The 23441-nt window shown below is 40.2% G+C and overlaps 1 protein-coding gene across 1 annotated transcript in view; it reads right to left on the bottom strand.

The window, feature by feature from the left end:
- Positions 1 to 3544: 3544 nt before the first annotated feature.
- The window catches only part of celsr3 (cadherin, EGF LAG seven-pass G-type receptor 3), a 99325-nt gene continuing 79428 nt past the window's right edge, over positions 3545 to 23441 (bottom strand). The window contains exons 21-37 of the mRNA XM_075476336.1: positions 22785 to 22983; positions 20147 to 20335; positions 19874 to 20060; positions 19071 to 19238; positions 18497 to 18623; positions 17028 to 17234; positions 14461 to 14635; positions 13374 to 13486; positions 12582 to 12661; positions 11079 to 11205; positions 10814 to 10933; positions 9104 to 9201; positions 8415 to 8506; positions 8000 to 8173; positions 6336 to 6530; positions 4126 to 5179; positions 3545 to 3770 (exon numbers count right to left, since the gene is read on the bottom strand). Coding sequence (XP_075332451.1) covers positions 3743 to 3770; positions 4126 to 5179; positions 6336 to 6530; positions 8000 to 8173; positions 8415 to 8506; positions 9104 to 9201; positions 10814 to 10933; positions 11079 to 11205; positions 12582 to 12661; positions 13374 to 13486; positions 14461 to 14635; positions 17028 to 17234; positions 18497 to 18623; positions 19071 to 19238; positions 19874 to 20060; positions 20147 to 20335; positions 22785 to 22983 — 3333 coding nt within the window. The 3' untranslated portion in view covers positions 3545 to 3742. The remainder of the gene's footprint in view (positions 3771 to 4125; positions 5180 to 6335; positions 6531 to 7999; positions 8174 to 8414; positions 8507 to 9103; positions 9202 to 10813; positions 10934 to 11078; positions 11206 to 12581; positions 12662 to 13373; positions 13487 to 14460; positions 14636 to 17027; positions 17235 to 18496; positions 18624 to 19070; positions 19239 to 19873; positions 20061 to 20146; positions 20336 to 22784; positions 22984 to 23441) is intronic.

Genomic DNA, 23441 nt, shown 5'->3' with positions numbered 1-23441 from the left:
TTTTCCATTTCTATTACGTCAATACTTTTTTTGACATGTGACCAAGCAGCTGCACTAAATGTCCAACAGGGGCTGAAGTCTAGGGTTCATGCAAGGACTGGCAATATTATGCGACAGCTGGGTGCATTTGCTGTGAGGTGACTTTATCAAGCTGGCAGCTGAGCATGACTCTGAATGTGACAGAATAATTAGAGAGTCAAAGCAAGTCAGAGAGAGGAAGCATCTTGAAAAAAAAACAAAAAACGTCACCAGTATGGTTATTTCCTATGCTCATAGTTTCACTCCTGAAAATGCCTTTTCTCATAAATATGAAATAGCAAACCTCTTTTTGTCAGCAGACAGAATCAATTAGAACACACACTCACACAAAGCCTCATAGGAATAAGTAACTTTTTAATGTCCAACATTTCTCTTGTTTCTGCAGTAACGGGGAACAGCTGTTTCCATCCCTTCGACGGGACAGAAGGCATCTTATAACAAACACACAAACCAACAAAGACAATCCCCCATCAACCCTCCTCCTCTCCCTGCCTCGTTGTTCCTTTCCTTCTGTCACTCACCCCACATTTTTCTTTTTTTCAAAGCACATCACATTTTAGTCTCACCTCAGTATTCTCATCTGGCCTCATATGTGTGTCTTCTATTGGTCAAAACCATTTTATTATGAAATGTTGTGTTATTTCCTGGGTACTAACAGGCTGCTGGAGAGTTTCAAAGCACATACGTTACCAGTTCATTATTTCATTGTGTAAAAATGAGGCATAACTGCAATATTAACACCCTGTATTACATTTTAAATCAGGATATGTATACATGTGCCATTAAAATTGGATAAATGTAATCATAACTGATTGAAATGTAAGTTTATTTGAATTTTCCAGGTTTTACCTTAATAATTAGATAAGAAATCCAGTTAGAATACGGAATAAACTTTGCCTCGTCTTTTACTTTGATTCTAAGTTGAAAGAGAAACTTTTATCTTCTCATTTTCTTGTCTTCCCTCTGTTGCCGTGAGACTCCAATCATATCAAACATTAGATGTAAAAGAAAGAACCTTTGAACAGAAAAAAAGGAAAACAAAAACAAAAAAAAAGACATTCTTCTTCAAAACAGAATCTCATACAAAATGGCAAGAATAAATCATTCATAAAGTGTTAATAAAGTATCAATAAATAAAATAGATCTCATGTCTGTGGACAATAAAGGTATAATCTCTGAAAAAAATAAAAAGGATAAAAAAAATCTGGATCTATTTAGGTGTACTACTCCTTTAACAGACTGGCAGGTGACATTCCCCTGCAGGAACCCTTTTTTTGTTTTGGCAATAATACTGTCACAAATAGGTTTACAAGTCACTTCCCAGAGACATGGGACTGACAGAGCAGCAGTCAGAGCGGGGAGATATTTTTTACTCAATTTGCATTGCCCTTCTCTTCTCTGTTTTTAAAAAAACCTTACTCTGTAATGAGTTGCATCCATGAGGGCCTGTGGCTACATATTGCACACAGTCATGGTTTCTGACCTAATTTGTCTTCCCTCCAACTGTGTCTGCTTTTGTAACTTTTGTTCTGCTCTTCTTGCCATTCTGCAGCATTTTAGCATTCCTATTTTTTGTATCCACCTCTTGTTTTATGGTTGCAAGCATTTTTTTTAACTGTTGCTCTGCCCTTTGCTCCCTACATGCAGACAGAATTGCCTGTGGTTTTTCTAACCCATTGTGCTTTTGCCACAATTCCTTTGAAGGAAGGTAGAAATGGCCTGCATGTCTTTCATGCTGACAAATGCCAGCATGTTTTTTGCTTTCAGGTCTAAACTCAGGGTTCACTCCAACATCTGTGAGAAAGGATCAGCTGCTGATGGAAAAACCTACATTTTAAAACCACTTAGAGGCTTTTAGCACGAACACTGCTGACATCTCCTCTCCTTTGCAAACTGGTCTGCTGCTGCGTAAGCTTTGCCAGATTTTGAAAAATACATTATTTTTGTACAACTTTCCAAATGGGAGGAAAACAATAGATCCGTTTCAGTGTGTTCTGGTTGGAAACACTCGATCCACAGGTATTGTTGAATGTTTTGGAGCCAAGAAGGTAGAAACCTGTCTGTTATGGGGCTAAAGAAATGAGCTGATGCATTCAGGTAGATACCATGCTGCTTATTTCCCTGCAGGTTCGCTTTCATGTTTCCAAACAAATATCTGAACACGCTGAGATAAGACGCATGTCTTCCCTCTTATCTGTTTTCCTCCCTCATACCTAATCAAGAGCCACTAGTTTACACTGTATGCAGCCAATTAAATACCAAACACAGCAGGTTGTGTTGTAGTGTAGATCTAAGGCCTCATTTACAGAAACACATTTTCATTTTAGACTTCTATCCATGGCACAGTTATCTAAAAAAGATGACGGTTAACACAAAAGTGAATTACATCTACATCTTTCTCACCCTGCACAAAGTCATTTTTTGACACAGAAAAGTGGAGAACATAATAGTTTCATAGTGATTTGAAGTCCCTTTGGTTTAGTTTAGCACAGAGCTTCTGCATGAGAAGCTTTTATAAACAAATTTTCTGGATGCTACCAGGGAGATTCAGCTGCTCCTGTGGCGTCCCTTGAGGCAGGTTGAGTTGAGACGCATCAAAGTACAAAAAAATACCTTGAGGGGGTTTTAAATGGTTGTTACATGATACAGCCTCGTGCATCGAGGCAGACGGAGAGATCAGCCTACACCCACCGGGTCTCCAGAACGATGAAGAGATGTTCTTTTTATTTCAGTGGACTGATATGGTCTGGTTCAGACAGCCCCCGGCACAGTTACACAGATAGATGACATGGTCACATTCATATACGTCTGATCACAAAAATAGCACAGTCTCCCAAAGGATATGACACTTTGACACCTGTGACTGAGCTTTAATAGTTGAACCACCAGCTTTGAATCTTATGTTATTGTTAGAAATCTTTCTTTGCACAATCATCTTGTTCCAACAAATGTCCTCTTTTATCATTACCCCTTCTTCTATGTACAATCACTTCCTGATACTTTGATATTTCCCCTCAACCACAACTTGTGGTTTTGATAATCTCATCAGATACTATTGCAGGACCCCTGTTGATATACATAAAGTTGATGGGTGTGAGGAAAAGTAATGGAGGAAAACTTTTTTCAGGGAGAAATTTGAGAATTTTTTTTCTTTGTAGAGGTAAATTCTGCCCTCAGCAACGCACAAGACTGCCCTCGCATTAACCTCACTCACAACCTCACATGGACACAACCGCTTAAAAAAAAAGAAACATCACAAGAGATTTCTTCTTCATCTCCAATGAAAAAGATACAAAATGTATAAAAATGTTATTTACAGTTACTAGCTTTCCTTTTTTGACGGGTCTTGTCTGGTTTAGGCTAACGTGTGTTTGAAGTTGAGGAGTTTTTTTTTTGTTTTTTTTTGTCTAACAGTATTTAGGTAGTAGAGGTGGTTTATTCACTGTCAAAAGAATCATGGGTTTCTAGGCAGTGGGACTCAAAAAATTACAACCAGCCCACAACCTTTATCTTTTATCACTACCTGTTTTATCTGTAAGGTTTCTCTCAGTTTGTCTTTATCTTTGTCTCCTCTGACCCACTTTGTTTTTAGTCCTTCAAGGTCCCAGTTTGTCCCATTGATGTTGAGCCATCCATGACCTTTGATCTTGTCCCTTGTGTGCCTGGCACTGTTGAAATACATTGAGGGATATAGAGGCTGTCATCAAGACTGTCCCTCGCTTCTGTTGGCTCTGAGGTGAAGGAAAAAGAAATTAATCATCTGAAGGGTTTCTATGCCAATGCTCCAATGATTGAATTCTACATTATGATGATAATGAAAATACTGAGGTAAAATGGAAATGAGCTATTTCAGAAGGACAAAGACAGAGGAAGGACACAGAGCTAGAAAACAGGGCAAAACAGATACAAGGGAAGGAAAGATAAATGTGCTGAAAAATTGGCAGAGTAAAGATGAGGTAAGTTGAGATATAAAAAAAACCCAGAGTCTCAAGTTCAAGATGGGGCCAGTGGGTTATGGAGGACAGAGAAAAAAGATGTGATACATGCAGAGGGTTAGTGGAGGTTAATGCACACAGAGAGACTTACTCTGAGTCAGGGGAGACTTCAGATATGCTGTGGGAAGTAGTAGACTGGGGTGGGGAGGGAGAGGGTCCGTGGATGGACCCGTTAGGACCAGGGTTGGAGGCAGGCGGGGGAGGAGTGAGGACTGAGGAATTGAAAGATGCTAGGATAGAGGACAGGATGTCCAGGTGTTCACTGGACGGTTGGCGACCTAGAGGGTTTGGATTTGAACCTGCTACCTGAGGGACAGTCTGACCAGGATACCTACATGAAGGTGCAGAGTCAAGGCGTCCCCGGATATGAGATGGAGGTAGCTGCTCTTGCTGGGGCTCCTCAGAGATCGGGGGAGGAGGGGAAGCAGAGAGGGGTTGGTCGGGGTGTGAGGGCTGCCGGGGAGGTAGAGTGCGGAGCCACTCCCGACACGGCTGAGCCTGAGTTCCCATTCCGTTGGGCTCCAATTGCTCCCTCGACCGACTGCTCATCAGCGCCCCACCGAGGTGCTCCCGGGATGATGCCTGACGCCGAGTGAGAGTATTTAACTGCGATCTCGACCCGCTGAGGTATCCCTCCATTCCAGCTCCAACATCTCCACTTAAGTCCTCCCTTGAAGCATGAAAACTGCTAGCATGGTGGTTGTCTAGTCTGTCCCTGGATCCTGACAAGTTCTCCCTGGATGAGGAGACTCGCTGGTGATCCAGGCCCCCGAGTCCTGGTCCTTGCCCTAGTCCCAGCTCTCTCCTTCTGGGTAGGAGATCCAAGTTGTCCCTGGAACCCCGGGAGTCTAGCCGGTCCCTTGACCCCCCAACCGTCTGCCTTCCTAGTGGATCCCTGGACAACTGCCTCCTGGCAAGCGAGTCAAGGTGTTCCCTGGAGGAGTATCGGGAAGCTGGCTGGGAGAGCGAGCCAGAACCTCCACTGGCACCGGCTGTGGCAGAGTACATTCGACCATATGAGGCTGCTGGAACGCCTCTGTGGCCGAGAGTAGATGTTCTGTACCAGTTGAGCTCACTGGGGACTCGGCCCATAGTAGAAAGACCCTGGAGTGCTGGAGGACAGCCAAGACGATTCTTCAGAATACCTGGAACATGAGAGTAAGTACTTGAGGAGGAGAACAGAAGTCATAAATGGAAAAGACGGAGGAGGAAGAGGACTTTTATAGAGGAGAAAATACTGCATTAGAGAGAGAGAAAGAACAGGAGAGTAAAAAGTACAGCAGGGCGTAGGAGATAGAAGGCTGATGAAGAAAGAAGTATATCGGAACAAATGCACACAAGAGCAGGAAGCTTTGACATTTTAAGTTTTTGGTCATTGTTAATATTCAGTGAATCATAATGGCTCTGTTTGTGGAACATGGATATCCTGAAGCAGACTTTAAAATGAGTCATTCCAAAAAGCAGCACTTTTTTGCTTTCAACCACTTCATGTTTATGTCCATTTGTGTGCATGCATGTATTCATGTACTTTTGATTTATGCATATTTTGTTTCCTGAAAATGTAATTTATGGTTTCAGGCAACATGACTAAATTCCAACTTTGTATTCCTTTGTCTTCCTCTCCCACTCGTTGTGTCTTTGATTGTACTGTGTGCCATTGTGTGCGTGTGCATGTGCAAGCATAAAAATGATCTACTTTGAGTATGCATGCTATCCTGCACTTATAAAAGTGACACATGTACTTTTAGAGCCCTATTTAGTTCATGAGTAAAGCTCTAAACTCTAAATGTTTTCTTAGTACATAGTGAAAATCTCCTGGCATGTAATATGATTATCAAATTAAAAATCCTGGCATGTTGATCATCACATCATACATATTGTACACATAGTACAGTAAAGAATGGACAAACAATTAGTACACCAAAACAATTAAGATGTAAAAACTCAGACACTGACTTGTTGAAATAACATAATGCAAAAAAACGAAGTGACCTGAAATAATTAACCTATGACAGACAGCTATTGAGCTGAGTTTGAAATGATTGCTTTGGTGATTGAGCTCATGCAGCTGACATCTGCTCTGTCTTCCTCTTTGCAAAATATTTTCATCCTGATGAATGGCTGCAACAATCAGACTATATTTCTACAGATGATTGTTTTGTGCTGATGACAAAATGATGAGGAAGACAATATTCAGGCTAGACACTAACATCCAAAGATGCAGGACCAAAGCCTGATAATACTTAATGTTTGCATTTATGTCAGTGAGATCATCTCCATGTTTTTATGTGTCTCTCTCACCCTTGCGATGTCTGTGTGGCTGGGTAAGGCCGTTCTCATCTCCGCTGGTGAGCGCTCCATCTAACTGGTTGTTATTGGCAGCGTCCTTGCTGTAATCTGCCCCCAGGGGGCGCTCTGAGCCCCACTTCTGCAAGGTGTGTGTGTCACACTCCTCCAAAGCTGGCCAGTAAGACAAAAGGTCATTGCCATCCAGATCTGTCGCACACAAACAAGCGCAAACACCTTCAGGTGACTCACAAAACCTTTTTAACCTTCCCAATACTCAGGTTCTCGACTCATTTCTGAAGGTGGTGAGTGACAGTTTGAGAAAATCCCTCATCATTTATTCATCAGTAAAGCTAGTGAACACCAGGTATAAAAAGGTCAATTCTTATGCCTCATATTATCTTTTTATTTTGACATAAAGTATTGTGCTACATGACTTGTTTGAAATGAAATCAACTAAACTAATCTTCAAATGTGAGAATGTTTTGCTTCTTGTTTGATCGATAACTTGATAATTAATCCGTTTTTGTTTCTTGCTATGAAATACCAGAAGTACTTAACATCATTGTATTTCTTATGTTTAGGGCTTACTTTGATAAAAGTGTCTTGTTCCGCAAAAAAACAAAATAAAACCCAATTTTTTTTATCTATTTTTTTTTTCTGGCCCTGGAACGCACATTCCCAGCATAGTCTGTTGACTGTGCAGTGAAGGGGTTTAACTGTATCTTTCAGGCCAAAGTTTCAGAAATAGTCCAGGCCTTAAAGGGTTAAAGCTTTGTCACAGCCAATAGGATCCCTTCGGGCTTTGACCTTTCAGTAAAAAGCCCAACTCTCCCAGCTTTACTCTTCAGTTTGACTGCACCGATGTATTGATCTGACTGTTCCGGCCAACCGGATCCTGACCGCTATCACTGAGCTGACACCTGCGCTCTGGTTTGCCCCTGAATAGAGTTCGGGAATTGATCATGTATATAAATTTATAGATTTGAACATAGCTGGCCTTTTCTCAAAGTGAAATCTTTCACAAAAACCGTTTAAGTGTGACATTTATATCTTCTATTTTGAAGAGCATAAACTCATATAATATTAATGATACCAGTTAATGAGCAACAGGTGAAGATAGATATTGATTAATGACTACTGACATTTCCTCTGTGCTGCCAAAAAATGCCATATGCTTCTACATATTACTTCAAATACTATTAGATCTCTGATGCCGTGAGGCAGCATTAACACGCAATGCAAATCGTGTACTTAGCATTAGTTGAAGAGAAACTGAGTATGCAGAATCTACTGCACAGAGGGATCATTAGCAGACATGGAAATTATGCTGCTGGAGTTGATTAAAAAGTTTCTGTGGATGTTACGGTTTGCTCTGACATTGAAACTATGTCCTTGTAACTGCTGTTGATTCAGCCTGACTGAAGTTTATTCCTCTGATAAGGAGCACACTGCCAATTTGAACCACCTTTCTGTCCTTAAGAGTAAACTTTATCACTCAAACAATCCCCTGAGTAGTATTTCTGTAAACGTGATGTGTTTATTTTTTATATATATGTTTTTTTTGTATTCCCAACAGAACATTTTGATGGAATCCCACACCTCATGGGATAAGTGTGTGTGTTTATGTAAAGTCCTCAGAGAGCACTGCAATGTGGAAACAACAGTTACTTGTTTACCTTTGGTGCCGTTGTTGGTAGGTTCTGTGAGCAGACGCTCGCTGTGATTGGAGCGTTTGAATCGGCGCTGGATGCGTCCACGGAGACGCACGTTGTCCTCGCTCTCAGAGGAGGGGATGGAGAGACTCCGCTCGTCCTCCATGGAGAGGTCTGAGTCTGAGTCCGAATCCTCACCTGAAGGTGCCGAGGGAGGAGACAGAGGCAAAGAGTAAGAGAGGGGAGGAAGAAGAGGAAAAGATAAGGTTGATGTGCTGTAACTGTCCTTTATGGATGTACAATGTGTGCTTTATCTTTAATGAAATTCACAGAGAGACAGAAGAATAAGACGAGGGGAAAGCAAGAAGGAATTGCGGAAACTGAAAGTGTTTGTGTCTCTGTCAAACCACGTAAACCCAGTGTGTGCCTGCAAATGTACCTCCATCTCTGTGGAACATGGCTACATCCAGGTCTGTAGCTCCTGTGTGGACAATGTTTTGTTCCAGGGTCTGACGAGCCAACAGATTTTCTCTAATAGGGGGCCAGGGGAGAAGTGAGGACAGATACACACACATTATAAAACGGTACATACACACAGGCCAAAGCAGATTTGAAAAAACAAGAGCATCCTCTCAGACAAATAAACAGTACAGAAGTGTTCTGTTCAGACACTCAGGAAGAAAGACAATCACTGAGCCCTAAAAGCATCAGCAGCCACTTTCAGAGTACATTAGTGTCGCTCCACATATAGCGCAGTACATTGTTCGATCCAATCTTCTTCATCTTTACCCCAGTGACCCAAAAAAGGCACACAGCAGTGATTTTTATCAGTTAGGGAATTTCCTCCCTGAAGCAACTTAATCCACAATCAGAGCCGCAGAGAATAGAAAAAACCCTGATGCACTATTTGCATGATGAGTTAGCTGTTGATTTTCTTTGTCATTTAAAGTCAACATCAATTTATTATTTCTATATTGTTGCTAGGAAACAACTCAGTCTTGAACAAGAAAACAAAAAAACGCAGTCTTATTCTCCTCTGGCAGCGAAGCGTGCATGAGTTTTACATCCAAATTCATTTCTAGTTTGTCTGTGATGCGTTTGACTGTTTGTGGCATTGCGTCCAGATACCTTGCTGAGCTGACAGAGGAGATGGTGGAGGTTCCCAGGGTGATGCGGTGTAGCCCGCTCTGCTCCAGCAGAGATGCGTTATGATAGGGGTTCTGAGCCTGTGCAAGCACACGCAGACAAACACACACAAGGGTTGAGAGTTAATGCTAATTAAGCAAAAAAAAAAACAGCAGCAACATCCTAGGTCTTTAAATATTTGAATAAGCAAAAATGATCTCTGTCTGAGTGAGGATAGCAATGACTATTAAAGCAACATTAAAGAGAAGTTTGTGAACCCCAAAATGATGTGCTTTTGACTCATTTGGAAGCATATTGACCCACATTACCATGCCTGAAACTGCCCTGGCGCACCCGGGGGTTGATATACCGCAGTTTCCGACTTGCCCCGTTCCACCACATTTTGCTTTAAAGTGGACTTTTGAGGACGTTTTTGTGGCCTCTTCTACGTGATAAAAATGTATGTGTACGGTTGTACATTTGTTCCAGTTCTCACAAAGGAGATCTTTCTCTTGCGATGCTTTAAATCATTGTGATGTTTATGAACACTATAATACAAGAATTCAATATCACAAATGTTGCCTCCAGCAGCTTTTGTTGTTATAGCTGCTGGAGGCAACAGGAAAATACAATAGAGAGGATATGTGATAATGCTGAGTGGAAAAGAAAAAAACATGGAACAAGTGAAGTGGAAGCTCCAGCCGATAAACAAGACAGGACCTCTGCTCTTAAGTTTATTGTTCACTTTAGTCATAAATAATACATTGTACAAATGCACACTAATAAGCAGTCATTTATACATGTTGCCCATCAAGAGGAAAAAAACAACAAAAGTGTGCATCTAATAATAGTTTAAGTTTTTTTCCCCCTGATGATTGTGGGATGGAGAGGAAGAGCTTTGGAAGAGATGGTAGTTGAACACTCACACAAACACTCATCCATGCAGATAAACACAAACGTCTCTCTCTATCACACACACAGACCCTATATTTGGCATTCAGTACGTAGAAGAGGATATTTAAACTGTGTATGGTACATAAAACAAACATGACTTTCTCTCACTCACACACAAACAGGAAAAACAATAAGTGGTTTTCAAAAAGAGAGCGGCTGAAAATAACAGCGGCTAACGTGCAGTGAGCTGAACTAATGAACACGCACACAAGACAGAAGCGAGAGTCAAGGGAGGACGTGGAAAAGGAATGAGGAACACGGTCACTAAAGAGAAACTGCATAGTTCTTTTGTCGAAGAGGCCAAAGAGAAAGCAGCGTTCCACTGGCTGGCATTTTGTTTCATGTGGGTCAGCAACGAACCCTGAGGCCAGAAGGAGAGGAGCAGGAGAGATTGATGGATGGATGGACTGAGAGAAGGTGAAATGGAGGGCAGCAGGATTTTTGTGCTGTCTAGTAATAGACACATTGAGAATGTGCATCTACCAGAGACTGCAGTGAGATAAAACAGAGTAATAGGCTTTGAAATCAAGCAGGGAAATGATTTATGATTTCACATTAGGACTCTACAAGTCATTATAGTGCAATAATGACTTTGCTATTGTGAGTTCATTTAAATGATTCTTATCAATTTAGCCTCTTGTTGCTAATGTGCTGAATAAAGTAATATACCCTACAGCCAATTTAGGACTGAAAATAACAGATTCTGTCTGGTTTTAGACGCTGCAATATAACACCTTGAAATAAATGTGTGGGACTCACTGTGTTCTGTGGTGGTCTTGGTGGGTCTTCTCCAGGGCTCTTCTTACCCAAACAAGCGACTCTCCAGGCCTCCTGAACTTCTGAGTTGAACACAGTGAAGACCAGCATCACAGACAGACCCTGAGAGAGAGAGAAAGAGCAGTAAAGACATGCAGAAAGTTACCGACTGAGAACCCACATATAAGAAGATAACATCAAAGTTTAAGGTGTCAATCAGACAAGATCCAGCTGCAAAAGCAGAATAAACTGTTCGCTTTGTTCATACCTGCACTAGGCAGAGGACATTGAATATGTAGTAGAAAGCCAGGATACTGTTGTTTACAGCCATCAGACCACAGAGCCAGGTGGAGGTGGCCACCAGCAACAGCAAGAAGGCATCCCGGATAGTAGCACTGGAGAGAAACAGGAAGGGGGAAGAAAGATGAGATTTGAATTGAACATGATCAATACGGGAACTATAAACTGTGTTGAAGATCTTTCCAAGCATATAAACAACATGTCAACACACCAGATCTTTATACATGCACTTTAAGATGTGTTAAAAGCATAATGTGGAATAATTCTCTGTTACTACTTGATAAACCTAAACATTCAGATTTGGTCCTTTCTTCTTGGCTCAACAAGTCTGAGAGACGTGAAGCAGCAGTGTTAAAACTGGAGAATGTGAAAGGAAAAGACAGACTGCATGAGTCAAAAAATAAGCAGAATGCATTTTCTTTGGTATATGTGTACAGGACCGCACTCTTAAACACACAACCGAAGGGAAAGGCAAGTCAGACAGAGAGAAGGGCGGGAGGAGACTGCAGTTAGAGTGGATAGTTTTTATAGTCCTCACACACTGTACGCTGGCTAATAATAATAATAATACATTTAATTTTTTTTAAAAAGCGCCTTTGTCAACACTCAAGGACACTTTACAACACATTAAAAACACAATAAATAGAATAACACAAGTTAAAAAGAGGCTAGAGGGAGAATGCAGCTTGAATACACATCCACTGTCTAAATGTTGCAGCCAAAATACATCCCAACACCCAACAAGATAAAAGGAAGATACACCCAAAGTGGGGTGTCACTGTAGAGAGAAATACAGCACCACACAATTGTAGTGAGTCATAAAAAGGAATAAATTATTTTGTATTTTCTTTGAATTTGTGTTTTTCCTCGTAGGAATGGATAACTTTGCTCTACTAACGGTGTGGTCTTTACATATTTTCATTGCCATGATTAGGATAATGAAGAAATGACATGACTCACTGAGGTTGAAGAAAATGGCAGCGTACCAATACAATGAGTGCTGAGACAGTATGTCTGTGCTCCTGACATGCACGTTTACTGTCACTATCGGGACTATCTTGTTTTGGCCCTCTCGTGGTTTTCCTTTTTCCATTTCTCCTGAGGTTTCCTGTCTGTATTCCACCTTAATAGGTTTGTTTTTGTTGAAGCTTCCTGTTTCATTGTATTTGGTAGCTACTTTTTTTTACAGTTATTTCCTGTCTTCACCCATGTGATTCCTTAATTCTTGATTGGTTCTTGATTTCTGGTCAATTTCAGAAAAAAAAATCTCTTTTCACATGTCTGCATTTGGGTAATTTTTAACTACATGCAAACATGCCAGCTAAAAAAAAGGTAAAGTATTAATTAAAAACTAAATATTTTGTGTTTCGCAACCGTTTTGTCAGCAAACTGCTTAATAAAATTCCCTTTAAAGGTCTAAAGCATATAGTCAATTTCTGGAAATGAGAAAAGTTTAGAGGCAGGTACTTACATGACAGGGAGTTTCTTGGTCTCTTTCTGAGATTGGTTACAGGACATCTTGGCTACAATCATGAAAATCCCTCCATTCATCTGGATAGTAGGAGATCAATACAGATGGTAAGGCTACATTTTAATTGCATTTCAAAAAAATCAAACTTGGCTGTAGGGAACACCTGGCATCAGGTTAAATGGAGGGGCCCAAAATCAATGTGGTTTTAAATAGTTTAGTCTACAAGGTAAAAGGAGGAATTTATTACAGAAAAATCCATATCGCTTAGAATAAATTCTTGCTTTTTGCTCTGACAACATCTACAGCTTATAAATCCTAGAAAGAGTTTGTTGTTGAAGTGATTTGCAAAGAGAAGAGTGTTAGTATGATGAGGGGGAGCAATTAAAATGATGGGCGGGTCAAGTTCAAGTGGGCTGTCTTTTTGAAATTAATTTGGAGTGCGGCCACTTATGACTGATGTAAGGATTCTGATAATTGTAGAAGCGCAGCCAAGAAAAAGATTTAGAGCCAGGGGAAAATAAGCCACAGTTAAGTTTGCACATATTCTTATTTAAAGAGTATTCCTCTGGGTGATATCAAGCCTAGGAAGCTAAATTAAGATTTTTTTTTAAATGAAACCAAAAAATGTTGTCAGTGTTTCGCTGAAAAATAAATTACTGTATTTTCGAAAACATTCAAAGGCAGACACCTACTTTTCTCCATCACATGCTATTCCAATATATTTTAATAATGTTTGTATGCATGCAGTGTTAACTGTATATTAGACAGACAGGGAGAAAGGGAGACAGTCACCAGTATAACGATGGCGATAGGACCAGCAAAGCTCCAGATGAGTTTATCATAGATGGAGATCCAACAGAAATCCGGGTTCCCGTAACCCTCTGGGTCCAAGCCAACTGCCAGGCCTGCAGCAAAGAGACAGAGGATCAGATAAGACATCAAGATCAATTGTGCGATGTCCTCTGCTGTCAATCACAGCGACAGAGAAGTAGCACAGCCTGTGACACATTACATCCATACTCAGACACATTCAAATTAATGTTACATAATCATGTCTTGAATCATTTGTAATTTAAACAAATCATTTTGTTCACAAATATACATCTTGGAGGTAATCACCTCCTATGAAAAAGTCTGTAAATGCTTAATTACACTATTGCAAATTTAAATAGTAATATACTTTTTATCGTGTATTCATGGTGGTACGAGACAGGGTTGCTAGAAGGTATTTCATGACTGCTGATGTTTTTATTCGGTGTGTATCCTTGTTTAGCCAACACCATCAAGATTTTTTTCATTTTTTTCATATCATATTTCAAATTAATTTTATAAATTAAATTGCCAAAGTGAGAGAGACAGGAAAATGAAGACAGACATAAACACACCTCAGAGCCCGAAGCAAGAGGCATGTGCTAATATGTATGTGAGTGGGTGTGTTTGTGAGACAGTGGGAGACAGATCCTTTTCTTGAGGGAGGGGGAGACCGCGGCCTGAGTGTGTGTGACAGTGACAGAAACTGTAACAGACTGAACTGAGTTGACAGCATGCTATGAGTATGGATGGAAACTGCAAGTCTGTGTGTTTGTGTGTGTGTGTAAAGGAAAGAGAAAGCAGAGATATATTACTTGCCTACACTGTGTCACGACAGTAATTGCTTGCATGTGTATCTCTGCTTTACTATCTTCATATTAAAATGCCACTGAAACTTTTTAATGCAAGTGTCAACAGGAAACCTTATCTACACAGCTAGACTTGCTATGGACCTGAGTATGACTGTGCACATATTGTAACTGACAGTGTTTTGTCACAAAAGTTTGCCTTTGGCAAGTAACATCTGTGTTTACACTGATGCACAGGCATGTTTCCATGTGTGTGTTACCTGTGATTATGGCAGGAACACCCCAACCGATGGCATAGTAGAACCTCATGGCTCCGTAGTTAATGTTGCGTTGCTCGGTCTGCATCCGGTAGATATGAAGGCCCTCCACAAACATCCAGGCAAAAGTGGACATGAAGAAGTAATGCAGCAGGATGGCGACAACTGTACACAGGAACTGCAAGAAAACAGAAAGACATTGAAGGAGGCACAAAACCAAAAGCAAAGGGAGAGAGAAAGGAAAACTGCAGAGAACAGAAACACTTGGAGCAAGATGAATTGAAAGAAAGGAAAAAATAGAAAAAACAGAAAAAAAGAGATGACAGGAGTGGTGGGAGGTAGGAGAAATGAAGAGTTAAAAAAGGAAGCGTAATGATTGAATCTTTCATATTGACTGTGTAACAACTGCAAAGCGGATTTTCTGGCAATCGATCAACAAGTCTTTATTACAGCAGAGCAGGTGTCAGCCATGAACTAACAGGCGTTCATCATTTAACAACTAATGAATGAGTTCATGGCAGCGTGTTACAGTAAATCTCCAGAAAAAAAAAAAAGTCTTAATATGAGTCTCGTAAAAGTGCTGCGTTAAAGCAGTAACACCAAGGAGTGCCTTTTAAATGTGATTATGGGCATGACTGTGACTGTGAAAAAACAACTGTAAGACAAGATACATATAGAAAAGAATGCCCTTGAAGGTAAACTGGATTTCATAGCAGTTATGTGTCCCAAAGCCTTTGTGTGACCATATGCATTTACAATCAGGTACAAATAATGAGCTCCGATTAAGCATATGTACACCTCAATGGTTTAAATCATAGATTCAAAATCTTATATTTCAAGCAGTCCATTGCCTTAAAATAACTAAATTCAAAATGTCTGCATTAGCAAAATATATGTTGAACAACAAAAAATAATGTATAAATAATGTCCATGAAACTTTCCTTTCTTCCCATTTACCATAATGCTGCATAATTGTTGTAATCTCCCATAGCCTGGACCTCCATGGCTTACATTTAATATAATCAGGAATTAATCAAATGATTTTTGTCAAGTCTGTATATAAGCTTTACAATCCCTTTCTCTATGTGCCACTGTTTGGTTTGGCAGTAAAGCTGAACAAAAGCATTTAAGCTTCCAGACAAACTACCCTCAGGCTGCTTTCAAGAATGTCAGCAGTGGTTTATTTGAACTCTTGAGCCTTTCGTCTGTCTTGTTTGTTTGACCAGATGCGAATGGATCCACTCAAATACGAGTCACACTGAATTACAACTCCCACAAATGTCACCATCCCCAAACAGAACGAGGTGCTGTTAGTAAAAGAAGAAAATATAAAACAACCTCAGGAAACAAAGTGAGAATGCACAAGTTTGTAAGTTCTGGAAACTTGATGGACTTTACCTGAACATATATGTACGTGGGGCAAATAGAAACACATATAAACAGCGATGTGATGTTGGTTCTTCACTTGTAGCTATGTATACTAATATAAAAATAAAGTTATCAATCAATATATCATCTTAAAAAGCTTGAATCTCTATCCTGCTTTGGAATAATATTCTTTTTGACTGTCTCCTTCACTGTCAAAAATTCAATGGCCGACTTAGTATTCTGTTAAATGAACGAGCCTCCTGTCTATGTGGTCAGTTAGGGTTGTGTCAGATGAGTAATCTCATGATGCTCTCAAGCCTTCAGGTTATAGGTTGACTTTACTTTAAAGATACTTTCCTTTACTTCTACTTTCACAGACTGCACAAGCTGAGCGCTTTAAATCTTAAGTTGTAAGTGTCAGCCTTTAAGGTCAAAAGAAGCTCAGCACAAATTCCTGGCAACAGCCACAGATGAAACAAAAAAAAGTAGCAGCAACCTTGGCACTGATGCAGCCAGATGACGAATTTCACACTCCCACACACAAACACAAGCATGCTCATAGTTTCAGTCACACACAAAAACACTAAAACGTGCACAAGTGCATAAAAACTCACAGAAACAGAAACACACAGAACCACTGCGAGCACTGATATGCTCTCCCAAGCATGATGCAAATGAATTAGAGAACATATTGTTCAGCTAGAAGTAATCAGTCGCACTGTAAGAGCCATACAGTTGACTATGTGGGGGATACAGCTTAATTAATTGAATTTCATGCTGAGTGAGCACATTTGCAGCACTTTCTCTGCAAGATTCACTGCTCTTTAAACACACTCAAACCCGTGCACGTGTTATGCAAAAAAAATACAAGGGCATAATGTAGGAATTAGGTTCAACACAGCTCCAAATCTATAAAACAGGAGTATGCCTTTTCGATAGAAAAAAAACTCATCCGAACAAAAAAAAATCATTGTTCATATATCTTGAAGTTGACACATGAACAAGTTTGAAATGTAAAAGCATGGATATTTTGCATGAGAAATGTGTTAAAAAACAGACAGAAAACAGAAAATACCTTGCACACTCACAATAGTGGGAAGAGTAAGATGGACAGTGGTGTGGAAGAAAAAGGGACTGCACTGAAGCTAAATGTAACGCAGAGCAAAGACGGCTCCAGAAACACAAATCTACAACACATCTACCTGTTGTTCGGGCTGATTGACGCCAAGCAAAAACACCAGCTCTGACAAAAACATGGCGGCAGCCGTGTTTGAATGGATGCTCCTGGTGTTGGACTTCAGGCCCCGGAGGCAGGACAGCACCAGCACCGTGACAAGTAGAGCCAGCATGGACACGCACAGAGAAGAGTAGGTAACCAGGGCCAATGTGTCCAGATCACCTTCCAGCTGCTACTCATCAAAAGAGGAGGGGGGGGGGGGGGGAGAGAAAAGAGAAGGGGTCATTTAATTTAATTACGTTTTTTTGGTCAAAGTTCATGGATGAGGCAGGAGAAATGAGCAGGAAACTTGTTGGGAAAAAAGCAAAACAAGGCTCCAAGAATAAAGTCTGAGCAAAAGAGTAAAAGGTGAATTAAGTTGAATAGATTAAACTGACTCATTTTAACATGCTGAAAAGCTGCTATTTCAGACTAGGTCACCATCTGCCCTCACTGTGACCTGACATTATTCCTAACATAGACAGTAAATTATTTGAAAAACAAGAGAATGAGCAGAAGAAAACAAAGCTGCTTTAGCCACTTCCACTTATCACAAAAAACATCTACCTACAAATAATGTGAGGCCAGGTCTTTATGATGAGCAGGTCAAAGTATTGTAACCCTTTGATGTCCGTCCCAGCCTTTTGATAGAGCACATTTTTCACTGAATAAACTCTATTTTAAAAGAAAATTGCAGAAATACGCCTTCCTGAGCCATCTTTTCTTATAGAAAACTTTGATTAAGATTATACTCGATGTCATTCTTTCAAAGGATATTAAAAAAAGCAAAGTAAAATTTTTCTATTGTTTTTTCTCATTAAGGAGTTAAAGAGATTGTTGTAAAGCAGACAGAAAAATCGGGAAAAATAACAAGATTAGAGGAATTAAATAAACAGATTAAGCCAACCTGCAGACCAGTCAATCTGCCGAGGGACAGCAGAGTACCAGAGGCGTCACTGCCTGTGCGTGCACTGAAAGTATTTGTTCTCAGTAAACATAAAAGACATCAACAGAATTTGATGTTGATGGTGTTTACGGCATCATCTACACTTGAGTAATGATGAGTGAAAACTTGAGTAATTTGACGTGAGTTATTTGATTTCATAGGTCTGCAGTCTGAAAATCTGAAATACACCAGAAGCTTAGTATGCTGAGGACTGACAGTCAAGGGCGTTTGTATTAAGCTGTGAGAAATCCCCTACAGCAGTATCAAAACTTTCCTTTAGCCTTACGAGCATCAGTTGGACTTTCTTTCTTCAGGATTTCATTTTTACGCCAACAAAATCCAGCAATTACCATGTCAGATGTCCAGATGACATGAGAAGGCACAGTAATACAGTGTTAAATACAAGTTCATGTATAAATGTTTCTAAATGTGGATTTCATTACGTGTCTCATTATAATAGAAACAGTCCCAGCATTAAAACATTGAATAGCTTTCCACTGTTGGCAAACCTCTCTCTGTGAGCTGTCCATGAGCACACCAAAGGTTCCCAGTCTCTGGCACTGACAGCGGACATGAGAAGTGTTCCTGTAAACCACGATGCAGTCCTTCACTGTCCAGCAGCCTCCTATCTCATGCCTGCAGAGAGGGGTTTTAAATTCAAAGACTACATTTGAAAAGATTGCTTTTCTGCAGACGCAAAGAGACAGGAAAAGAGTAGCTGCATCCTATCTGCATGTTTCCTTCATGTTTTTGTGATCAATACTAACAGGACTGGCTGTGCAATTTTTCAGTTTAAAATTGTTATGCTAATTCTTGCATTAATTATCCTATAACATAAACTTTTGAAATGACTGAATAATGTTCAGAAATGTCTTAACTCAATACACAGTCATCTGAGTCGTATCACATATTGAATACTCTCTGGAATCATATTATTATCAGAGACTATTTTGTTGAATTATAAATAGTCTTTGCTCTGCATCTCAGTTTTATCAAGCGTATCAGCACAGTGTGAAGCCTAAAACACTGTCTGTAAGTACTGTATGAGTGTGTAACATCCTCTGTGTGTGGATTTGTACTCACGGACTGCTGTGATTCCACTGCACACACAGAGGCTTGCTGCGATTGGCTGTCTCCAGCAGCTTGAACTCCAAAAGGATGGGTTGGTCCAAGTGACCACCCACAAATGTCTGGTTGTTGTAGACAGAGACAGTGACCACTGGAGAGTTCATTACCGGGTGTCTGGGAAGCCTGGGGGAGAAAAAGTATCCATTTGATCAGACAGAGTTTGATATCCTGTGGTTAAGGAAAAAAAGGAAAAGAAATAAAGAATAGTAAAAGGCAAAGACACTTTAAGAAGAAAGATAAATAGGATTTGCCAATGAGATAAGCCATAAAAGGCTTTTTATTGATGCCAATTAAAGACTGGACAGGTTGTTAATTTGTAAGTAAGGCCTGAAGAGATGTGAGAAACATCTAAAAGGATTGAGTAGTGTGAAGAACACGGCAAAAATAACAGATTTCAAGTGAGGTGATAATGGAATTGTTCCTAAACAAGTTTTTCTACCACCTCTAACTCAATTGCAACTATTTCCTTTGTCAATTTAGCAAGCAAAAATGGAAAACATTCACATTCACTACCATTGCATTCATGTTTATTATTGGTTTTAAGATAAAAGCAAGTCAAGTTACTGTTAAATAATAAAGCTAATGAAAGATGTATTTAGCATAATGCTTCCTTAATGATGTGATGCTCTTGTAATTCCAGAACAATCGTGACTGTTTGTTTACTACCCCATTCTACATCCAGTCTGCACAGTTCACTAAAGGTTCAGCGAGCTAATGTAATCAAGTCTTTATTGTTCTAAGAGTGACTGATTTCCCACCTCACTCCTCTCCGGTCTGCGTGGTACTTGGGAGGAAGCGCAGCACCCAGGCTTCGATAGATCAACAAGATGACGATGGTGATCGGTGGCTCAGGCAATGAAACACTGCGTTTGGCTGCAGTGTATTCTTTCGTCTGATTGGCTGAGATACTGACAGGGGCTGAGGCAGCGCTCTGAGGGGCTGGAGCTGAGATTGAGAAGTCTAAATGGTAATATTTTCTTGGATATTCACCACTGATATGTTTTTAATTCTATTTGTGTGTCTGTTCTTACGTTCTTTCTCTGTCCGCTCCTTCTCCTTCCAGTTGTGTTGTTGCTGTCGTTGTGGAACCAGGGCAGCAGGAGGCAGTGTCACATGGGTGTAGGGATCCCACAAAGCTTGAGCACGAAACAGGGTGGTGTGGTAGCGTGGGAAACGCCGCCGCACATGGGTGTGATTCTCCAAACGATCCAGGTTCATGACTGACAAACAAACAGGCAGCAAAAACAGACAAAAACAACTTTTTAGACATAAGAAGTTTCAAGGCTTTGCAAATGAGAGAAGGTAAAACATTAAAGACTAAAAGATGCACCAGATGCAGCGAAGGTTTTCTCAACTTAAGGAACCTCTTCTCAGCTGATTGACTCACTTAATTCTATCAAAATGTCAAGGCCATGATTGAATTGAAAGTTTTTACAGCAATCAAATCCAACAGTTTCCATGGCGACTGTTTCTTTCCTTTCACTCAAGCTTTGCATAAGTGATTTTGCTTCAACTGTAACTGTGCGCTGCTTTATCTCACACAGACAATTTCAAAGACAATGTGGAAGAAAACAAGAAAATAAGAAGGTTTGTTTCATTTTCTTGAACACAAACTAGCTGGATATTGACAAAATGTTGATTCTATCTGTTAATGAAATAAAATGTGTGTTGTACAAGCACTTGGACCTTTCTGTCATTCATCTTGCACACATTTGTCCTCCTCTTCTTGTGGAGACCGACCTTCCTGTTCATCAATTAGTCTCCGTAGGATGTGTTTTCTATCATAAACCACTGTTTTAACTGTCACTATTCTTAGATACGGAAAATTACTTTACATTATTGTAGCAGACAGAAAAGGTGCACACTATGTCACTGGAACACATTTCCTATATTGCGCCAACTAACATGATTTGGCACTGGATCTTCATTGGGGTGTTTTACTTAGCCTCCACCTACAAGCAACAAAAGTCCCACTGTGGACACTGCTGTAAAGAGATCACAAAATACAACAAGACCCCCAAATTTAGGCCCCAAAATTTGAAGTAGATCAGATGAGCAATCGTTTAAAAAAAAAAAAAGAAAAAAAAAAAAAGACAAGGACTAGAAAGAAGCCTTTTGGTAAGTGAAATGTCTTCAAGTAGAAGGAAAAGAAGTCCTGTTGCCCTTATTCAATCTCTTGGGATTACAATGACCTGAATGACTGAGAATCTACAGCAATTATTTGAGATAAAAAGCTAATGTCAAATCAATAAAACACACACAATGTAGAAAAGACCTATAACATGAGAGGAAATTAGGAGGTGAACTGGAGGAGCACAGTCAATGTGGAGTGTTCAATAATGAGTGACCACTTGAACCAGCTAACAGAAATGGATCAGCACTCAATTCAGAGAAGAAAGAAATCATTCCATGTAACAGATATGTAAAATGTGTGTCTGCCTGTTGATGTGTTGAGCAGGAGTGATGATGACAGAAAGACCTTTCATGGTTCATTTGTAAAATATTTAAAAAAATGCAAATAAGCACTCTAATCATTCACAAGAGGAGCAAAAGTTAAAAAAACAAAACATTAATAGGATCTCCTATTGGAAGCTAGCAGATGGGTTTGTGTCCATCCATGTCCTTCAGAATGTTATTCATCATGTATCTTTTGGCTGAGGGCTTTAAATGTCTGGGTTTGTGAGTAGGAGTGTGAAAATTTGTGTCAGTCATGTTTATCCTGCTTTCGCTGATGATGCTAATTCTATGCTCTCCGTCTGGTAATCTGCATCAAACTTTGGTTTAAGGTTATTCAGCAGCATCTTGGATGAATTCCAAAGCTGGCAAATGCAGTCAATCAAAAGAGAAGAGAAATGAAAGAAGCCAGTTCATATTGATAAAGACAGACGAGACACTTTCATTCATTTTTCTCACACCTGACATTAAGTGTGTTAGCGTATCCCGTGGGAAGTTGACGAGGCAGGAGCCAGCGGCGGGTAACTTTGAGGTTTTTGCATGAGTCTTGGGTAGATGAGGAATTCAGTCTGTGTGCGTAGCTAAGAGCATTAGCTGAGTGTAAAATTCATTGTCACTGGCTTCATTCCTGCAAAAGCTGCTGCTATTTCAACACTTCTTCCCGCTGTATGTGGTGGAGATTAGTATTTTTAATGCTACTGACGTTACAGATGGCACGTGGCCACAACTGTGTACGCATGTGCTTGTTGAGTTATCAAACCAACATTTCATTTACTGTAATGCTATTCATGTAGCTCAGCAATGTGATACTCAACAGTGCGATGTGTGTGTATGCACGAGTATCTCACGGTCCTCTGTGGTGGTGCCTTTGTTTGGCATCTGGAAATCTAAACGGAGTATATTGGCCGGTGCTAAAGCGCTTCAGGGTTTTTGTGCATGCGCTGAAAAGCATTAGCTGCTATGTTTGTGTGGGAGTGTGAAATTCAGTGTTTTGTGCTGCTGCCAACACTCGGGCTGTGCCATCGTCATTTGCGTGAGACCCGATCATCTCCAGCTTTACAGTGAGTCATTCTAGCTGATTTCACAGCAGAGATTTAAAGTATTATGAACAAAACCAAAGCAAATCATCTGTTAAGATTAAGATTTTATTACGGTCTTATTCATTTTCATTGGAGCTGATGAGTGTCTGCCTTTGTGGAATCATTCTAAACTCACCAATGTTGGGTGAGACCAAGGCCACGGGGTTGAGGTAGGTGAGCTTCATGTTCTGGGCCAGATTCTGGGCGTACTGTTCAAGCAGCTCTGTCAGCTCGGCCGGGCCACCACCCAGGACGTGGTTCTGATTCTGAGAGAGAGCCCGCCAAAGCCCAGAGGTACTGGGACCCAACAGCACGCTGCAGCCTCGCAGGATGTTCTGGAACCAGCAGAAAGATGGAGAATTAGAAAAATAATCCATTAGAGTATTAGCTTTTCAGAGGGGTGCTTTGTTCATCACCCCAAAAGACAGAGATGATTAAAAAAAACATTCTCAGAAAGTTTTTCAAAAGTTAAATATTATGTATTTTATTAAGAAGAGGAGAAAACTCTAATATTTGACTAAATATGTGCCACCATCCTGGATCAGTAGAGTTCTTATCAGTAGTCATATATAACAGAGAGCAGCTACTTAAACACTGTTTGAAAAACATTAAAGCACAAAATTCTCAGCAGGACAATTCCTTTCCACATTTCTTCTAAATAATTGATAGAGATTTAAAACCCTGATGTGTGTTTCTTTTTTTTCCCAGCAGTGGTTCTCATCCCAGCATGTGGAAACCCAAATCATGCTGGTTTGTTTATCTGTCACCCAATCTAATTACTGATTTAAACCTG

Source organism: Odontesthes bonariensis, chromosome 10 (assembly GCF_027942865.1).
Source record: "Odontesthes bonariensis isolate fOdoBon6 chromosome 10, fOdoBon6.hap1, whole genome shotgun sequence".
NCBI lineage: Eukaryota > Metazoa > Chordata > Actinopteri > Atheriniformes > Atherinopsidae > Odontesthes > Odontesthes bonariensis.
This window is presented reverse-complemented; position numbering and strand designations above follow the sequence as displayed.